This window comes from Peromyscus leucopus, chromosome 12 (assembly GCF_004664715.2).
Source record: "Peromyscus leucopus breed LL Stock chromosome 12, UCI_PerLeu_2.1, whole genome shotgun sequence".
NCBI lineage: Eukaryota > Metazoa > Chordata > Mammalia > Rodentia > Cricetidae > Peromyscus > Peromyscus leucopus.
Window position 1 is genome coordinate 73082176 of NC_051073.1, and position 19442 is coordinate 73101617.

A 19442-nucleotide genomic window follows, 5' to 3' on the forward strand; every position below is an offset into this window, starting at 1 on the left:
TTACCTGCTTTTGCTTCCTCTCTCCACACCCTCCTGCTTCTCCTTTTTGCTTCCTAGCCATGCTACGGCACAGCACGAGGACTTTAGCTGAGCCAGTGCCCTGGTCTTGGGCCTCCAGCTGAATAAGCCTCTTTTCGTTATAAGTTGACCAACTCGAGGAGTTGTGTTATAGCAATGGAAATTTGATGGAGAGACCTGGGCTTCCTCCTCTGCCTAGAGTGTTTGCCCTTTATCTTCTCTGCTCCCTTGAATTCTTCTGAACCCAACTTGAGCATCATCCAACCTTAAAGACACTTGCCCTGACTGCTTCTGAGCCCATCACTTAAGACACTTAAGAACTGGATGTTGCCGGGCGGTGGTGGCACATGTCTTTGATCCCAGCACTCAGGAGACAGAGCCAGGTGGACCATCTCTGTGAGTTCGAGGCCAGCCTGGTCTACAAGGTGAGATCCAGGAAAGGCACCAAAACTACACGAAGAAACCCTGTCTCAAAAAACCGAGTAGAAAAGAACTGGGTGTCTTTCCTTTGGGATACCCTAGTGCTTCCTTGTCATCTTTACAAGGTGCCTGGTTCATAAAATTCTGTATTTTGTTCTCTGTTGTATGTCATACACCCCTCTATAGGCTGGACAAAATGAACGTGTGTTGCATTAATATTTTTTGGTTTTTTATTGTTTATTTGTTTGTAGAAGTGGATGCACATGCACCATGGAGTCTGTATAAGAACAGCATGTGGGTCCCAGGGATCGAACTCAGGTCACCAGGCTTGGTAGCAAGCATCTTTACCCACTGCTCCATGGCTCCAACCCCATATTAATATTTTGTTTCATATCAAACATGCAGTTCAGCTTCTCAGAAGCATATCTGTCAGCATATCACATCTTTAACCAACCACATGACCAGTCCAGAGAATTAACTAGGGATTAGGATGTGGTCTGTGACTCTTTTTTAAAAATGTATTGAATTAGATATGAGGGGGAACAAATTTTTAGCCAAAAGTCAAAACATATGATCTACCAAATATGACTGAGTATTTTCCTTCCCAACACATGTAAATACATAAAGCCTGCAGCTAGACAGCCAGGCAGGTCTGTCGTTTTTCCCTTCCTGTGTTATCCAACTGATAACTGTAAAATACCAACAGCTAAGAGGGAGTAGCAACATCTCATTCAATCTTCTCCACCATCCTGAGAAGCAGATCTCTTTCATTCACTGTTTTACAGAAGGGGAGAGTGAGATTTAAAAGGATTAAGCATCCTGCCAAAGGTCACACAGCTATCCATGGATGGGTAATCCAGGCGGTCCTATTATTCCACAATACTGACCTAGTCGCGACCTCTTAACCTCATTAGATCATCAAAAGAGCCACTTTGGGGCAAAAATAGCCATGGCTTCCGGAAATTTTTATTAAAACTCTAAATCTCCAGGCAATAACTTTCAGAAGTCATGATTCAGACCAGCAGTGATGCTTGAAAACAGGCTTGCAGGGCGAGTCTCCTGCCACAGAGACGCTAGGACTGCTGGGAAGGAATGCAGGACCCTGGGGTTTACAGCCACCTGTGTTTTCCCCTTACTTGGTCTCTAGCCATCACTGCCTGCTGAAAGGTGCTGTCCTTCCATTCCTCTGAGGAGTCCTCGCCTTCAGTTCAAGTAGTTCCATATTTGTCAACAGTTTTCACAGCATCTGGAGCACTGGCCCTGTCCAGTGGCCATAAGCATAATGATCATCTGGACACCCATAAAAGTCCATGCGCCCGGACTCCGCTCCACAGCTGTCAGAGTCTACAGATGAAATGCTGGCAACAGCATTTCACCCGGTTCTCCCCGGGGAATTCTGAAGGATGCTGACACCCGAGAACTGGAGGTGGAGCCCCAGTTCTGCAGCCAGACACATCAACAGCTTGTTGGAGAACGGGGAGTCAGGGGCTCCGCCAGGAATGACTGACCCAGAATCTTCATTTGAACGAGATCCTTGAGTGAGACGCATATACACGTTTCTGGGCAGAGAGACAGTAACGTAGGACAGACAGTGCTATGGCCCTGAGTTTTCCCCAGTCTAGCATGCATAGCAAATGAAAATAATTCCTGACACAGTGGACGTACAGGTGAGAATACCTGCTGCAACCAGGGCTCAGCCTGCCCCAGACCTCCCGAGCCACTCAGAGGATTGAAAAAGCAGTGATTCACACAGCTGACGAGCACTGGCCTAAAGTACTCCTGACACATCTCGGGGTTTTTATGAAGTACAATAACCTACACTTTTCCCTACCTGCCACTTACTTATTCCCACACAGATCAAGGGTCTGAAAGGCTGCTGGCCAGCCAACTAGATCTTAGAAATCAATCTCCATAGGGTAGAGGAATTCAGTCTTGTGTTCAAGTTCTAGGCGAAGTGCCAGAGAAATGCAGAAAGCGCGGCTGGTGGGCTGAAGAATCAGCCCCTGTGCCCAGGAAGAAACAAGAGCCTGCCTTCTCTCAGGAGCTCTCTTTCTCCCTGGTCCACAGAGCTGAGGATTAGCAACAGTCGAGGAGGCTTCCTCTGTCTTGAGCGCCAAGAAGAATGTCATTTTTGTTTAATCCTTCCTTAGCAAAGTCTGTCTGCCTGTAAGCTAGGCAGGTGTCCCCTCTCTTAGCCAGTCCCTGTTAATGGGGTGATGGCTGGGGGGAGGTGAGGAATGGAGAACCAAAGGAACACTTCCTGATGAGACTGTCTGAGCAAACCATGGAGTGTCAGGGACCCCACCTGACTCTGAAAGCCCTCCAATTCGTAAGCACCCAAATGATGGCTTTTTATTCCTCTCTGTCCCCTGAGGAAAAGGTTGAAAATTTGTAAAGCTCAGATTGGCAAGCTCCTCCTTTGAAGCAGACCCTCTCTAAAGAAGGGCTGAGCAGCCTATACAAATACACCTGGGAAGATGGTGGCCACTGCTCCCCAACCAACCTACCTTGTTCCTTCTCTTTCTCTATGTGTGTTAATTCCCATCACTCGGCTTCCCCCCCCAACAAAAAATAGACAGAGCATCGTGGACTGGGTCTGGTTTAGCGTAGAGCTTCTCTCATCCATCCTGAGCCTGCACATCTCTTAAGTCTCGAAAGGCTGTTGTTCTTTGTACCCTAACCATCCCCAGAAGGGAGCTCTGCTCTGATAAAGGACAGTGAGCAGGGAGGGCATGCTGTCATTTGCTACCTCGAGCTGACTTTCCACAGGAAGGCTCCTTGACGCAGCTCCAGAGGATAGCATGCCTTTCCTGCTCTAACTAGGAACCTCAAGGTACAATTAGCAGTTCACCCAGAGTCCATGATGTCTAAGACATGAGCAGATTTTCTCTCAAGTTTCTGACAAGAACATGTTGATAAATTTTCTATTCCTTGATAATCCGATTGGCAAGTGTTGCAGTATAAGATTAGGGAATTTGGGGGTTTGGGCCACATGGGCCAAAGAGCAGAGCTATTTCTCAGGACCAGTTCAAGTACAGAATGCTGATTGAAAAATGTCTCTCTGCTTCGTGATCCAGGATGAAGAACAAGCTGTGGTATTTTGAATTTGGTACCTCGGAGACCTTTGCAGCCACCTGCAAGAAACTCCACGATCACATAAAGCTGGAGGTGAGTCTAGCCTATTTCATGTAGACTACCCTGTCCCCAGATGTCTACACAACCTCACTTAGAGGGCTCCAGTTGTTGCTGAGTTCTTTCTTACCCTGTGCAAGTGGATCTTTGGGGCTCTGGGATCCTCACAGCCATAGTCACTCTGACCCTCGTCCATGCTTTCCCACTTAAAGAGACAGTTGCCACCAAATGAGCAAGGGAGGAAGGCCGCGGCTGGATTACTGTGCCCTGGCACAGCAAGGGTGGTGCTCGTGGGCTGAGAGTTGATCAGAGCATCTTCTATCTCACCTGCCTCGAAGAGGTGACTCCCAGGTGCCCCGGACCAGTCTTGTGGGTGTGTAGCCTGAACAAAGCTCCCTGTGATCTGGAGGGCCCTCCTGTCACCATCTTGAAATGCGGATTTTTTTTTTTTTTTTTAAACAAAGAGCTGTGCGCTTCCAGTTTGAACAGGGCCCCACAACTATGCAGCTCAGCCCGTTGTCGGTGAGCTGTGTTTTCCCCGAGGACTTCCAGTACTTGTAGCAGCCTGCCTCAGACGGTGTGCCTGCTGGCGCCCCTCGCCTGGCTGATGAGCCCGCTTCCTGCCCCGCTTTTGCAGCACCGCTCTCCCGAAGTCTTCTCATTGACTGCTGGCAGCATGGCTCCGGCCTGTTAGAGACCAAATGTCTATGCGCACATGCTGTCTCCACTCGCGGGGGCCTCTGCCCCTGGACTCTTGGCTAACAATCCCACGTTCTCGCGGAATTCGGGCCCGCGGTCTGCTTTGCACTTGAGAAAAAAACATATTCAGGCAGGTGAGGAGATCTCCTATCATCCCCCCAATTCCTGAACAACAACAACAAAAATCGGGTCTAGAAGCTGCTGTGAGCAATGAGCTGCTATGGGGGCCTGGCCATCCCTCTGACAGGAGGAGGAAGCCTGTGGCAGAGAGGGAAGGGCCTGCCACTCCCTGCTGGGAGGGAGGCTGTGCCCATGCTGGCGGGGAGTGTTCACAAACAAAACACACAGCCAGAGGTTCCATAAGGCTCTACTTGACTCATCTGCAGGCCTCTCCGTTTTGGTTGCCGGGTTACTGGCACCGTGGCGGGAGGCACCTCTCTGCCAGTGTGGCCACAGGGCACAGAGGTCCAAAGGCCAAGAGCCTGTGTCTCCAAGTGATAAATGGCTGAGGCCACCTACACCTGGGAGAAGCGGAGCAGCCCGCCCGCCTCATTTGTACATAAATACGCTGCCTGGGAGCTGTAGCTGAAGGAGCTGAGTGTGGCAAACAGATCTGCGTGCATTCTTCCTCTTGGCACCACGCTCTGTTGGGGTCTCTTTAAATATACCGCTAGTGAGGGACAGCCCTGCCTAACCGCGGCCAGCTGCAGACACACAGCGAGCCCTTGTTCTCCTGCAGCTGGCCTTGACACTGTGCCCAGAATACAGCAGTTCAGCTCCCCTGCCTCTTTGGACCGCCCCGCTGGCTCCAGCCTGGCCATGCCTGACAGTCCCCTTGGGGTCCAGGATGCAGCAACACTTCCTCAACCACACAGGGAATTGGTGGCCTGGTGGCCTGGTGGCCTGGTGGCCAACCGTGGTACCTCAGGAGGGGGTGGGCTCCAGGCTGCGGATTGCTGAGAGCTTTCAGAAGCACTTCCTGTTTTCCTTATCTCTTCATAACTCTTTTCGGCACTTATTCATGAGAGTAAGCTTTGGGGGTGGGGGGGCTAGGATGCCGTGTGCCAGGGGGTGAGCTTGGGACAGGCACTATTTCTGCATCGCAAGGACAGTGGTGGGTGGTCCCAGGTGGGGAGGGCAGGCAAGTGACAGGTGTCAGGAGGCCCAGGAGCCTCAGGAGGAACATGTAAGAGAGGCTGGTAAGCAGGTGGCTGGCACAATTGAGGACAGGGCAGGGCTCAGCAGCTCCAGGTCCGCCAACCTGGGAAGACTCCATTCAGACGCCGCTGTCTGCTGCCTGTCATTGCTTTCGGACTGCAGGAAATGCAAGCTGAGACCAGGAGGGTTAGAAGAGTGAAGAGAAAGGAGGGGAAAGTGAGAAGGGCACAGAAAATGTCGGTGCTTCACCTGCCGGCTGTCACATGTCAGAGTTGAACGAGACAAGCACTATTGCATTTCTTAAATAAGGCTCCGACGCACCCAGTAACTTGACCAAGAGTTCTTTGCCTGAACGAGGAAGGGAAGATCCCAGGTGTTCTGGAGTGAGTTGAGCTTGGAAACTAGTAAACAAATCTTTCCACCAAGGGTTACAACTCAACAAATCCTCCAGCCTTGGTGCAGTCAAATCCTCCAGTCTTGGTGCAGTGTCTTCCTCCTTCCTGTTCTGTGTGTGTGCGTGCACGCGTGCGTGCGTGCATGCGTGCGTGCGTGCATGTGTGTGTGTGTGTGTGTGCATATATGTCTGCTTGTGTGCATGTGTACATATGTATGTGTGCACATGCATGTGTATGTGTTTGTGCAAATGTGTGTGCATATATGTGTGTACATGTGTGTGCATGTGTACAGTATATGTTTGTGTATGCATATAGTTGTATGCATGTGTATGCAGGTATATATGTGTGCATGGGCATAATGTGTGTCCTGATACATGTTTGGATGTGTGTATGGGTGTGTGTGTGTGTGTGTGTGTGTGTGTGTGTGTGTGTGTAGTGAACTGTGAAACTCCATCTCAGTTCAGGCAGCCACACCACCCTGCTGAGGAGTGCTAGACACAGTCGTTGCACCCACGTGAGGAAAGAAGGAATGATTCATTACAAGAAAAATCGGAAGACTGACGAAAGTTGACAGAAGTTTTTCTCACACCGCACCTCACTTATTTCTCCTGACCAGCAGAACGTGAAGAGAAAAGGCCCCACTGTGAGGAACACAGGGGCGGGTGTACAGTATGAAAGGCTGATGGTGACAGGGAGTGGGCTAACTCCACTGGCGGTGAGGACCTGAGTCCTGTCCCTGGCCAGTGGACAATGTCCTCCCAGCACTGGGAGCAGAGACAGGGCGTGCTGTGCAGCGAGTCCAGCTGAACCCGGGTGCTCCAGGTTCAGTGGCAGAGTCTGTATCAGAATGTAAGGTAGAGAATGAAGGTGGAGGAACCTGACAACCTCTGGCCTCCACACACGTGCACAGGCACACATGTGCATGCAAAACTACACACACCACACACACACACACACACACACACACACACACACACACACACACGAGTTGCACACATCTGCTTACACATGCACACACAAAGTTGAACGGCTGAAGGAAGAGGCTAAGTGGTATTTTTGAGGCAAAATCTCCATTAATTGGCGTAGATGTGGCTTACGGCCGCTTTCTTTCAGATCGGCAAGTTGAGTTGAGAACAACAAGCTAGTTGAGAAGAAATAGGAAACTTGGTCTCATCTCTGATGTAAAGTTCACCTGACTAGTGGGACTAGTCCACAGAACACACAAAGCTTGTTAATTAAAAAAAAAAAAAAAAAAAAAAAAAAAAAAAAAAAACCCACTTAACTAGTGCTGGGAAAGCAAAAGCAGAGTCTCAGGAACCCATGGGAGTCAGATCCTTGTGGATCCTGTTTTAGGAGCCCAGCCAGGGTCTCAGGGAAGGAAGAGGTAACACCTCCCACCCTTCCCCCCCAACCCCAAGCCCACCCCAGTATTCTCTGCTCACCTGTAGACACCTAGCCAGCACTGGACTAGTGAGGAACCTGGACTGAGGTTCACAGGACTGTCACCCATGTTCTGCCCTTGGGATCAGTGACTTACTGAGCTCCGTGTCTGTGCCTCAGTAGTTTCACCCATAAAACTGGAGTGGGGGCGTGGGGGCAGGCAGCCTAGTTCCCAATGACATTAAGTTCCCAGGGTTTTGAGGAGTTGTTACTTCACTGGCAGTGGTGATAAGTCTCACAGAATGGAGACAGCAGCCCATGAGGCACGCGTCCTTACAACCTTTTTCGAGCAGGAAGGCAGGGTGACAGGCAGCTGGGTTTCCCCTGCGCCCACAGCCTTGCTGGCCTGACTCAGGCTTGCATCCTGATTGGCCTGGGAGCTTGAGAACTAGGAGGCGGTAGTCAGCCGGTTCTCAGAGAGGTTCAGTGCATGTCCTGGCTGTTGACGATTTGCTCCTTGATTCCTCTTGCTGTTCCTGATAGATTTAAACACGGGCATGAAGAGATTTGCTTATCAAGAGGGAGCATTAAGAAATATACGGCAGGCTGGAGAGATGGCTCAGCAGTTAAGAGTACTGGCTGCTCTTCCAAAGGTCCTGAGTTCAATTCCCAGCAACCACATGGTAGCTCACAACCATCCATAATGAGATATGGTGCCCTCTTCTGGCCTGCAGGGATACACTGTATACATAATAAATAAATAAAATCTTTAAAAAAAAGAAAGAAAGAAAGAAAGAAAGAAAGAAAGAAAGAAAGAAAGAAGGAAATATACAGCCAGTGCTCGTCAGAGGGTTTTGTGTGCGGGAGCCTTAGGCCTGCATCTAAACGGCACTCAACTCGGTTGAGTTGAGTGCAGCCCCGCTGACTAGGCCAGCCCTGTCCAAGGCCAGTTCTCAGAGCTGGCTTCCAAGGCCCTTTACATTTGTGCTAACCTGATTGCACCTGGATAAAGCAGTGGCAAGTGGGGGGGTTGGAGGGAGGAGGCACATTGAGTCGCCGCCCCCACCTTAGGCCCAGAATAGCCTTGCCAAACATCTTAAAGGTTTTCAGAGCTAGGTGGAGCAAAGTGGGCAGGCTTCAACTGGAGGATTCGTCTCACGTTCCGTGGCGGTTATTTTGTTTTCCAGGTTAAAAATAAGAAATCCCCCGATTTTTTTTTTTTTTTTTTTTTGCATTTAATCTAATCTTTAAGATAACGTTCACAAGCAAAGGCTACCTACCACCTTGAGCACAGATGGGAAGGCCATCCAAATCTAGAAGCTGCTTCAGCACACTGTTAGCCAGAGTATGTGGGAGGGGTGTCTCTGTGCATCCATTACTCGAGTATTAAGGAAAGTATATCTATTTCCCTCTCATTCAGTATTTATCAATATTGTATCATTCCTTTAAGCAGTTTTTAATCAAAGAAATAAAAGAGCATAGGAAAAACTGAAGTCCCCATGGCCTTCAACACACAAGTGTACACACACAGGCACACACACACAGGCACACACACACACACACATACACACACCACCACCACCACCACCACCACCACCACCGTGTTCTGAGACCACTTCCAGACAATGTGGAATTGGTTTGCTATTTGGGGGATGATTTGGTTTGGGTTTTTTGTTGGTCATTGTTGAGTTTTGTTTTGATTTGCTTGTTTGGTTTTAAGAGAGTCTTGCTATGTAGGTGCTGAGGCTAGCTTCAGAACCAGAACCCCCCTGCCTCAGCCCCACCGTCCACACCGTCATTCTAAGATTGCAGCCCTGGACGGTGACACCCACAGCTGCCTTACTTTTAACTGCTCTCTGGAGTTCCGCTGTGGGTCAGGAGAGTAGAAGCCAGTGCTGAGATACTGTCAGTGGGAATGTAAACCCACCCCCCACCTCCCCACCCACCCCACACTCCCCGGGGAGCAGTCTGGCTATGCACACGAAGCTACAAGTCTGTTTATGGACCCCTGACCCAGCCTGTGCCTCTCCATCTGCGCCTGGAGAACTTGCTGTGCCCCAGCTTGAGCATGGGGAGGCCATGCAGTGTCTTTATTACAGAAAATGAGACTGAGTCTTAGAATGACACTTTAAGAAGGCAATGTGGGGGCTGGAGAGATGGCTCGGTGGTTGGGAGCACTGGCTGCTCTTCCAGAGGACCTGAGTTCAATTCCCAGCACCCACATGGCAGCTCACAACTGTCTGTAACTCCAGTTGCAGGGCATCTGACACCTTCACACCAATGCACATAAAATAAAGTTAAATAAATTATTTTTTTAAAAAAGGCAATGTGGTAGCAGCTCACACAACTGTGAGTAACTCCAGTTCCAGGGTACTGGACACCCTCACACAGACGTACCCGCTGGTAAAACACCAATGCACATGAAAAAAAAAAAGGCATCAAAAGACAATGAGGATGAGACTGCTAAATGCCACTGAACTGTATACTTTAACATGGTTATTTGTGTATTTTATGAATTTAATGTCTGTTAAAATGTTTAGGGCTCTTTTTGTTTATCATTAAAAAATTAAAAAGGGAATTTTCAGGGCCTTGTACCAGCAACATCCAACCCAGTAGATGTCTGAGATCTTGCCTATAAAAATCCTAAATTCCCAGAGCATAGCCCATGTGTATAAAGAAGTTTCATACAGCAGGGTGTGGTGGGCTAGCCTGTGATCCCAGGACTCAGGAGGCTGAGACTGGAGGATCTCAGCAAGTTTGAGGCCAGCCTGGGCTACACAATGAGTACCAGTCCAGACAGCTACATAATGAGACCTTGTCTCACACAAAACAAAAACCTTTGGAAATAATGAGTCAGACCACTTTAAGATTGGGCAGATAGGTCCCTTTAGTTAGCTGATCCAACTCAATGTCATGTTTTAAATTGCACTGTGTGTGTGTGTGTGTGTGTGTGTGTGTGTGTGTGTGTGTTCATGCGAGCCACAACACTAGTATGGAGGTCAGAGAACAGCTTGTAGGACTCAGTTCTCTCTTTCCACCATGTGAGTTGTGAGTTCTGGGTAGTTGTTGTGAGATAAAACGTTTCCTGGGGAGACAGTGCACATGTCTACTCATCCCAGATAGGAAACGCACAACAGATCAAAGTAATGATACCACCAAAGTCCAATTTGGTGAACCTGTAAGTTTTACTGGGGTTATTTACAGAAATATGGGTGAGGGGTTGTTTATAGGACCAGAAATGACTCGTAGACAGCAGTGTCACCAAAGCCCTCCCCAGCACGAGTGACAGCTCACGAAGCTGAGACCCTGAGGCACACAGCACAGCCTGCGTGTAGCTCAGTAAGTTAGCTAGAGGTCGTCCTTTCCTGGTGCCTCAGTGGGTTTAAGCCTCTTCCAGGCGGCTCAGCTGTTACCGGCTTCTTCCAGGCAGGTAGTCTAGTCTCAGAATCTTTGCAATAAGGCTTTGCCGCTCCAGCAGGGAGGAGCCTCGTGAATCTGGTCAGTTTCAGGGACTTCCTGAAGCTGTTTTGAATTGTTACCTTCCTGTCTATAGAGCTTGCCTGCAGGATGGACTGTTTCAATCTCAGGGGAAACTGTTACAAAGCAACAGTAGCAGGCGCCTTTACCCTGCTTGTAGCATTGACTACAAGTCTTCTACATGGAGTCCCTGTGCCAGCCTCACCAATGCCATTATTATTCAAAAGACGAGAATCAAGGACTTCATAGATTAATTTGCTTCATCAAGTCCGCCCAGCCCAGTGTGTGACAGAAAAGGAACCGTGGCTCTCAGGGACCAACTGGGTGTCCTCTGGTCCTGCCTTGCCCGTTCCTCCTGCTGTTTTGCACACTCTTAACTTGGAAGAAGGGCGCGGATCTTTAAGCCTTGGTTCCTTCTGGCATGACATGAACTTCATTAGCCTTTCAGAGCATGGAGGGAATAAGTGGGAACGGCCACTCACCCCAACCAACCAGAGTAGAATAAATGGAAACAACTTCAAGGGAGAAGGAAGTGAGAAAATAAAACTGCGAAAAGCAAAGTTAGGGCATCTTAGGGTCAGAGTTTCCTAGTGCATTTCCTTCCTCAATCAAGCCTACTGGTCCCTGTGTCCCGCATCAGCCCCAGGGTAGCCCCTCCGGGCAGCTCTGACCACTTCAGGCTTCCTTTCCCCGCCCATCTGCCAGGGCTCAGCAACTCCAGACGTACCTGCCTGGGCTTCCTGGTGTTTTCTCCTAAAATGTGTGCTAGTCTTTACTGATTTCAAAGGTCAAAGTGACAACTTCATCAAAAAATACGAGGGAAAAAAAAACAAAACAAAAAAGTAACCAACAATCTCTAAAGGAGGCCCCCACACGGGGGCTCCCTCTCAGACCCTGGATTAGGCACAAACCACACCCAAACACCCATTTTCACAGAGAAAGCCTTTAGTAAGTGGGGAACTAAAGTTAAAAAACGCTGCTTTCTGACTCAGGCAGAGAAACAGCAGCAAATGACCTTGCAGATGCCATTTTTAAGAAGAGGGGGAAAAAGGGAGGTCTGTGTTAGAACGGGCTAGGGTGTGGAGGTATGTTTTGATTGGGCATGTTAATTACATGAACTAAAGGAGGCTATTTTAATAGCTGGACCTTGGTGGTCAGCCTCAGGAGGACCAGTGGCCAAACAAAGGAACAGACCTTGATGGCTAGCTTTAGGAATGTAATCTAATGGCTTTTAGCAAGGAAGAGGGAATGGAGGAGAAGGGCAAGGCTGCCAGAGTCACATGTTCGAGTGAGTTAGTGCCCCTTCAATGTCACCAACCAGGCACCAGCAGTTCTAGGATTACTGGCCTCTTTCAATCCATGAAATTCATTTTCAAAGACGGTACCAAGATGCATGTCTTCCTACTCCTTACCCATGCATTGACTACAAGTCTCCTGCATGGAGTCAACGTTGTTCGGCTGACTCAGGACAAACTGTCTTTGTTAATTCCCCCTAGGAAATCCCATTGTTTGCTTTCAGCTCTGATGCAACTTCTCCTCTCCCTCAAGTGACCCTCTCCTTGTCTTTCCTGTCCATGTGCACCCTGCAGTTCACATCAAGCTCCGTTCATCTACGTGCTTTTACTTTGTCGTTCTCTTCTATAGCCTTTGTCTTTTGTGTGAATCACTTTGATTTCTCTTTGTCTTCAGATTCTTGACAATAGCATCGTCTGTGTCTTCTAAGGACTTGGGGATGACTTTTAAAGATTAAACCTAATCCCGACATTTTCTCAGGAACAGCAGTGTGTCTGATAAGTTTGCCCCAGGAAATCTTAGAAGACCGAGGCAGGGGTCCCATCACTGACATTCCAGGTTAGAGCCCTGTGCCCAGCAAGTTTCTGGAAGATTCTGTCAGCTAACCTCTGCCCCCAAGAAAGCTTAGCTTTTTGGTTGCCAAAGTCCCTTGGTAAAAGAATAACTTCCCTCAAACAAAGTCTCTTTCAAGGTGAGAGTGAGCAGGGAGAGCCTGTCTGTGGAAAACGCAATGGCTTCCTTGGATATTCTAGACTATGAAAAGAGTGCATGATCTTCCTTACCACACTCCACAATTCAGGTACTTCAGGGAGGAAAAATATTCTAATCCTTCTGTTCCCTCTACAACTGGACTGTCAAACAAAGAACAGAATAAACAAATATGGTTTGTGGAACGCAGAAGAGAAATCTGTCTTCCTAACGACTGTGAGGTTATAGAAGGAAAAGAATTGACTCTTTAATGAAGGGCAGAGGCTCTTAACAAGGGACTGACTAAATGTCCTTATGCACAAATACATGTACCTCAAGTCTATTAGGATCCACAAATCCTAGCACTTCTGTACAACGTCTTATTTAATTATCCTAACAACTCTGCATCCTGTGTGTTATCCTCATAAAGTCTCATGAATATAAATAAACACTCATCATTGAAGGCACAGTGGGGCACACCTTTAAATCCCAGCAGAGGCAGGTGGATCTCTGTAAGCTGGAGGCCAACCTGGCATACATACCAAGTTCCAGGGTAGCCAAGGTTACACAGTGGGACCCTGTCTCAAAATAAATACAATAAATACTCTAAGAGCAGACTAGTTTCACGCCTAGGTCTGTGATGCCAGCCCCACATGTCCCCCACAATGCCAGAATGCCCACAGAGGGACAGCTCTGCTTACACCTCTACTGTCTAATGCATGTGGGTATTCAGTTGACAGGCCAACTCCCCTTCAGGACTTGCCCTGTGCATTGGACAGTTAGCTTCCTGAAGCAAGGACTGTCTTTTCATTTTGCAGTCACAGAGTCAGCAAAGAGCCTAAAAGGAAGTATTTCCTCAGCTGTGATTTGCTGATTTTAAAAAAAAAAAAAAAAGTTGAGTGGAAGTGTGAAACTCTTGCATTTAGTGTGAACATTAATAGAAATTGCCAATGACCACTTGAAGTCACACCTTTTTGCTGGCAGTCCCTAGAATGAAAGGGAGCCACCTGCTCCGTTTGTAACACAAAAGGGGGAATGGATGCCAGAGCGAACAGCCTGGCACTCAGACCTCCTAACCCCCAAGAGAGTGGGAAGACATCCCACGCCCAGCTCTGAGCTGTCGCAGAGGGTCTGGACAACTGTGAACTAGGACAGGAAATGCCACGGTTCTCCCACCTCTTTCCCACTGAACTGAGTTAAAACTGTGTGTGGGCAGAGCCACGACAGCAATGAGGATGCTGGGCAGTGAGACTGGAGCAAAGTGGCCCTGTACGGCAGAAGCACAGGCCTCCATTCTGAGCCCTGCTCGTTGCCCAGAAGTCTACCTGCCCTGGAGCCCTGCCAGGTCCTACGTCTACCAGTCCTGCTCGGCTTACTGGAATTGGACTCTTAGAAAATCCCATCCAGGCACTGGCCTCAGCTCTCCAGCAGAGCCTATTAATCTGCATCCTGAGCAAGAATGCCCTAACATACCAAAGTTTTTCTAAACTTGGGGAGGTGGAGCTGTAGAGAGGAAATGGCTTTGCCCTCTGTCCAATTCTGAGGCAACCCGCCACCACCAGCTCTGAGAAACAGCAGTTTTGTTTTGGAAACTGGCACCCAGTGCAGGCTCACTCCTGGACATGAACTTGAGCCCCCCACCCCCACCCCCAGCTGCGCACTCTACTTCTAGCCTCTCTGCCAATACCCCCTTCCAGCTGCCCCTGTCAAAGGCACCATTGTGCCCTCCTGGCATAGCAACAGAGTAGGGCTGAGGAGGAAGAAAACAGTTTTCTGCCCATGGGATGTTCTTCAGCAGGTTGTGTGTGCGTGGCTTCAGTGCCACATTCCTTGAGCCCACACAGTTCACCAGAACTCCATCATCCCTGCCACAGATGGCAGCTCCTTTCCAGGCTAGCTAGCCCACCAGAGCTAGCTGTCAAAGAATGTGGAGCACCACAGCTGGGAGATCAAGGCTGGTCAAAGAGGGACATTAGGGACACAGAGGGACATTGGGACAAGAAACTTAAATGCAGCCTGCGGTAGCGTGCCAGAGTAAATTCTACATTTCAGATCTCTGAACTGGAAGGGATTTTATTTTAACTTACACACTCAACAAAAGAGTCACTCTAGCATATTCTAGTAAGTGAGGCTTTGACCTCCTCCTGATTATTGGAAGGGTAGGAAGCCCTCAAGAAGCCCGTTCATGTCTAAGATAGCATGGACATTCAGAACATTCTCCCTGATACTGCACAAGAGTTGTGTGTCCTGTTCCCTGCGATTGATTCCCTAGTTGGTATTTGGCACATTTCTTGGAATAAAAGAAATACACAGTATCTGCGGATGCATGAATGAAGTCCTCATTGCGGGCATATTATTATCCTCCTCACTCTTCTGTGTGACTGTCTTTCATAGGGCTAATGATGAATCTTTTACATAGTATCACATTAATTCACAACGAGCTATACAGTCCCAGTTCCTATATACCTCCATTTATAGATCCATAATTCTACTTTTTTTAAAGACTTGTTTTATTTTTTTTTGTTTTTGTTTTTAATTTTATGTGTATGAGGTTTTGCCTGCGTGTATGTCTGTGTACCATATGCGTGCAGTATTCTTGGAGGCCGGAAGAGGGTATCAGTCCCTTGGAACTGAAATTGCAGACAGTTGTGAATTGCTATGTGAGTGCTGGGAACCCAACCCGGGTCCTCTGTGACAGCATCAAGTGCTCTTAACCACAGAGCCATCTCTCCACTGACTGCTCTTGTTAGAGCAGACCCTCCACGTTGTCTCAGGGGTACCAGCACAGCACCAACAGATCTCACACACAAGCTCTTCACATTGCTCTGGCTTCTGGGTCTTGCCACTTGCATCTCATACAAGAAACCTGGCGGTTTTGAGAAGACAAGCACAAAAGAGAAGTTTGGAAGAGAAAGACCTTCCTTAGTTTCAAATTAGTCTTTCCTCGTGTGCATAATGAGCATATAAATACTGACATGGCAGAGTTAGATGGATTAGATATAAAATATTTGATGCACCTGGTTCATAAAGTTGCTAAAAAATGATGTGCATTATTATATGTAGATTTTATTATCTTAACTGCCCACTACAGACATCAGCTCCTAAAATCATATCAAATAGCCTCTCTGAACACAGGGCAAGCTATTGCCTGTAAGATTTACCTATACACCAGACCCATTTTTGTATGGAGACAGGTAGAGTGTTTCCCAAGACCGCTCTCTCCACTCAGTGTAGCATGGTTTCTTCCCTCCCAATACGTAGCAGACATTAACTCTGAAAGCACTCACCCTTGTTCTTCTCTAGGGAAAACAAATACAGTGATTTCCTTGGCTACTTTTCTTACCTTCAGAGTGAATTCTCTAATTCAGCCATAGGCCCTGTGATAGAAAGGAATGAGCTTCCTTTTGGGTCTTTTTGTCTCTGCCCATCAGTTATCAAAGCCGGCCTGCCTGCTGGTGCCTCTCTTCCTGACTCTTTCTGCTGATGCTGTTGTATCTTGTGATTGGCTATAGTCAGAGTGTTCCTACCTTAGAACACAATTGCTTGCTCTTTGGTTTTGTCTTTCCGGAGGCCTTGCTGGTAAGCAGTTAGCAGCTCCTGTCTCCAACACTGACCTGAGAAAGCACCTGGGGAACTGGGTCATGTCCTATTTCCACTCCATCCCTAGATCTAGCATAGATGCCTGATGAACAACTGAATGCTTCTGGCTTCTCTGCCGCAGCAGCCAGCCTCCCATGCCTCTTCCTGTTGCAGGGTGTGGAGGGTGGTACTTTAGCTATGAACAGAGGATTACTTCCTGCAGACTAGGGTTAATATTCACGTCTCTCCCTGTCCTGGGCATTGAGTCCACTTCACTTAGCCATCACTATGTTCATCCAAAGAGGTTGGGCAGATCCATCTGGGAAGATTTGTCAGTGGTCTTCATGGAACAGCTTGTTTTCCATTTTAGGAAAACAAGGATTTCTCCACAAGTTCTCTGCTTTTGATTCACAGGTAGCTATGTTGAACACCCAATATGGGTTAGATAGGCCTGGGTCTGTGGAGGACACAGAGCCGTGTGGAACACTGTCCTTATCTTCTGTTGAGCTTTGCGTCTCTTGGGGAAATCAAAGCAATAGAATGCAGAGAACTGCTCACCTGCTAGACACTTGGAAGAGTTGTGAGGAGTCACTGCATCTCAGGCAGGCTGGGATGTATCAGACATACACGGAGCAGTAAACAGACCCCTACTCTTTGGTCGCCCAGAACAATGTAGTCTCTATAACAGGGACCCAGCTAACTATCAACCTCAGCTATTATCTTCTCGCCAAACCAAAGAGGGGCAGACCAGTTAGGGGCCGGTCTTCCCCAGAACCTGATGTGCCCTCTAGGCTGCCAAGCCAAATCAGCAAGGACCCCCTCCCCTCCTGCCCACCGCTGGCTGTCTTCTCTGGGGCTCTACAAGACCTTGGGTCTACACAGGGAGATTTACGGGAGCTCTCTCTGCTTGACTCTTGTTGGTATCCTGTTCCCTCAAAAGAGAGGCAAAGTGGGGGAGGGTTGCCCAGGCTTATGTCAGTTCCCCACCCCCTGCCCTTCAGGCTTGGTCTGAAGCGGTGAAGCCCAGCCGTCAGAACCCAGTTAGAGGTCAGGATGTGGTCCACCTCTTCTTCTACACTGCACTTGAAAGACCTTTTCTATAGATACAGCCCAGTATTTCTCCCTCAGCAGGAGCTCCTTCCTGGATTTTGTCACTCACTGGGAAAAGGCTCAGTATCATCCTCAGACCCTGCCTCCAAAAAGGAAAAAGTACCGGAAATTTATAGATAACCCCCCCCCAAAAAAAAACCCAAACATGAGATCTCTCAACTAAAAGCAGTAACACCTTCAGACAAACTGGTAATTAGAAAAAAAGGGACTGTTGAGAAAGTTAAGGAATTATGATTGCCATTGAAGAGTGTTGATGGCGGAAGTAATTTTAAAGATACATAGTATTTACGGACGGAAAGAGAAAATCCGGGTCTGCTGTAGAACAAACCATGCATGCCAGATATAACCTCTGTGCTGGGTGGTTTTCTCTCTCTCTCTCTCTCTCTCTCTCTCTCTCTCTCTCTCTCTCTCTCTCTCTCTCTCTCTCTCTCTCTCTCTCTCCCTGCACCTTTAGAAATACCCATAATAAAAAGATTAAAACAAAGTGAAAGAGGGGGGCATAACAGAATAATGCAGCGGCAGAGTGCCCTGGAAACCCGGGGAGCCGGAAGATGAGAGCCGAGAGGAGCCCCCGGAGCCCTTCAGGGCTGAGTCCCACCTCCTAACTCCCTAAGCAGACCCAGCCCAGTGGTGGGTGGAGCTTCGATACAAAAACAGTCTGCTACCAAACCAGAGAAAAACCTGCCTGCGGGTGGTGTGGAGAATCCAGGTTAGGGATAACAAGCAGCCTAAAAACTGAAAGAGGTCGTCAAATAAATAGAATCTCTGTCCCTGGAGACCTGCAGAAAAGGGTTGACAGGGCTGGAATGCAGGAGGCCCCCCCTCTGTCTTTTCAGGTTACCGAGGGGGGGGGCCTGCTGCAGGGTGCATGATGCTCTGCCTCCCTTCCCTCTGATGCTGTCGACCCCCTCAGCGAAGACGAGAGCTGGGGGAGTCTAGGTTCAGCCCAGAATTGCAGAGGCCCAAAGCCGGGTGGGGGGAAGAACACCACTAATCCTGAGCTCTTTAGTAATTTGCTCATCAAGGCCTGTGGTCTCCTAACCTAGTCCTTCTATCCAGAACCGTCCCGCTCTGAAGAAGTCAGAACTGTGGGTGCTGGGGCCTCGAGTTGCCCCAGGGCAGGAGCCGAGCAGGCGCCGCCCACCCTGAGGAGCATGACTAGCTGTAAATGCTGGGGCCGGTGCAGCCCCAACCAGGGCTCAGGAGCCGAGCCTGAGAACCCCAGCCTAGCTCAGGGCATCAGGAGAGGGCCTCTAGGCTCTCCCTGGAGCCACCCGGGAGGGGGCCGGAGGGGGGATGACGTCATGGAACACGGAGGATTTAGCTGGGGAACAGGCCATGTCCTGTGTTCCAGTTAGGCCCACAGTGCTCCACTCCCGGCTCCACTTTCTCAGACTCAGTACAGCAAGCCTTGCACTTCGCGGAGTTCCGAAGGAAATAGATGGATACAGGGGCTAGGAGGCAGATGTGCAGAGGAGCATCAGCATTAAACTGCTCCAGCCAACCCCAGGGAGCAGGGGGAGGTCAAATCATGCAGGAGTTAGGGATTGCCTCTGCTCCCACTAAAACTCCGTCCCCCCCACCTTCATTTTCTAATTGACTGCTTAAAGCTCAGAGAGATTAAGAACCAAGTCAGAATCACACCGCAGTCTTACAAGAGAGCCAGGATTTAAATCCCTCTGTCTCAGAGCCCAAGGGTGGGCAGAGACTTCAGTGTGAAACACCTCAGAAACCTCCCACGTCTCCTGTTTGCCCCACTTTACACCGGATAGAGAATGGAAGAGGACAGTCTACCAAGAGCAGACGGAGGAGGACTGCTCTTGTAGGGAGGCAGCAACGGTGAACACTCCTGGCAGGTTATGGCTGCAGACAGACAGACAGACGAGGACACTTAAGGCTGCTGGCAAGGAAGAAAGGTGCCTATTTGTCAAGGAGAGTGCTGGTGGTCTAGTTCTTTGGTTTTGTGGGTTGTTGTTTTTTAAACAAATCTGGCCTAGAGACGGGATTTCATAACACTAATGTCTAAGCCCTTATAAGATAGAACGGCAGTGGGAGATCCAATTATTCAAACAACAGCTGCAAGCTGAATTTTGC

The 19442-nt window shown here is 48.8% G+C and overlaps 1 protein-coding gene across 2 annotated transcripts in view; it reads left to right on the plus strand.

The window, feature by feature from the left end:
• The window catches only part of Dgkg (diacylglycerol kinase gamma), a 203911-nt gene that overhangs the window by 143651 nt on the left and 40818 nt on the right, over positions 1-19442 (plus strand). For both annotated transcript variants that reach the window (XM_028875222.2, XM_028875224.2), the window contains one exon: positions 3516-3606. In XM_028875222.2, the coding sequence (XP_028731055.1) occupies positions 3516-3606 (91 nt within the window). The remainder of the gene's footprint in view (positions 1-3515; positions 3607-19442) is intronic.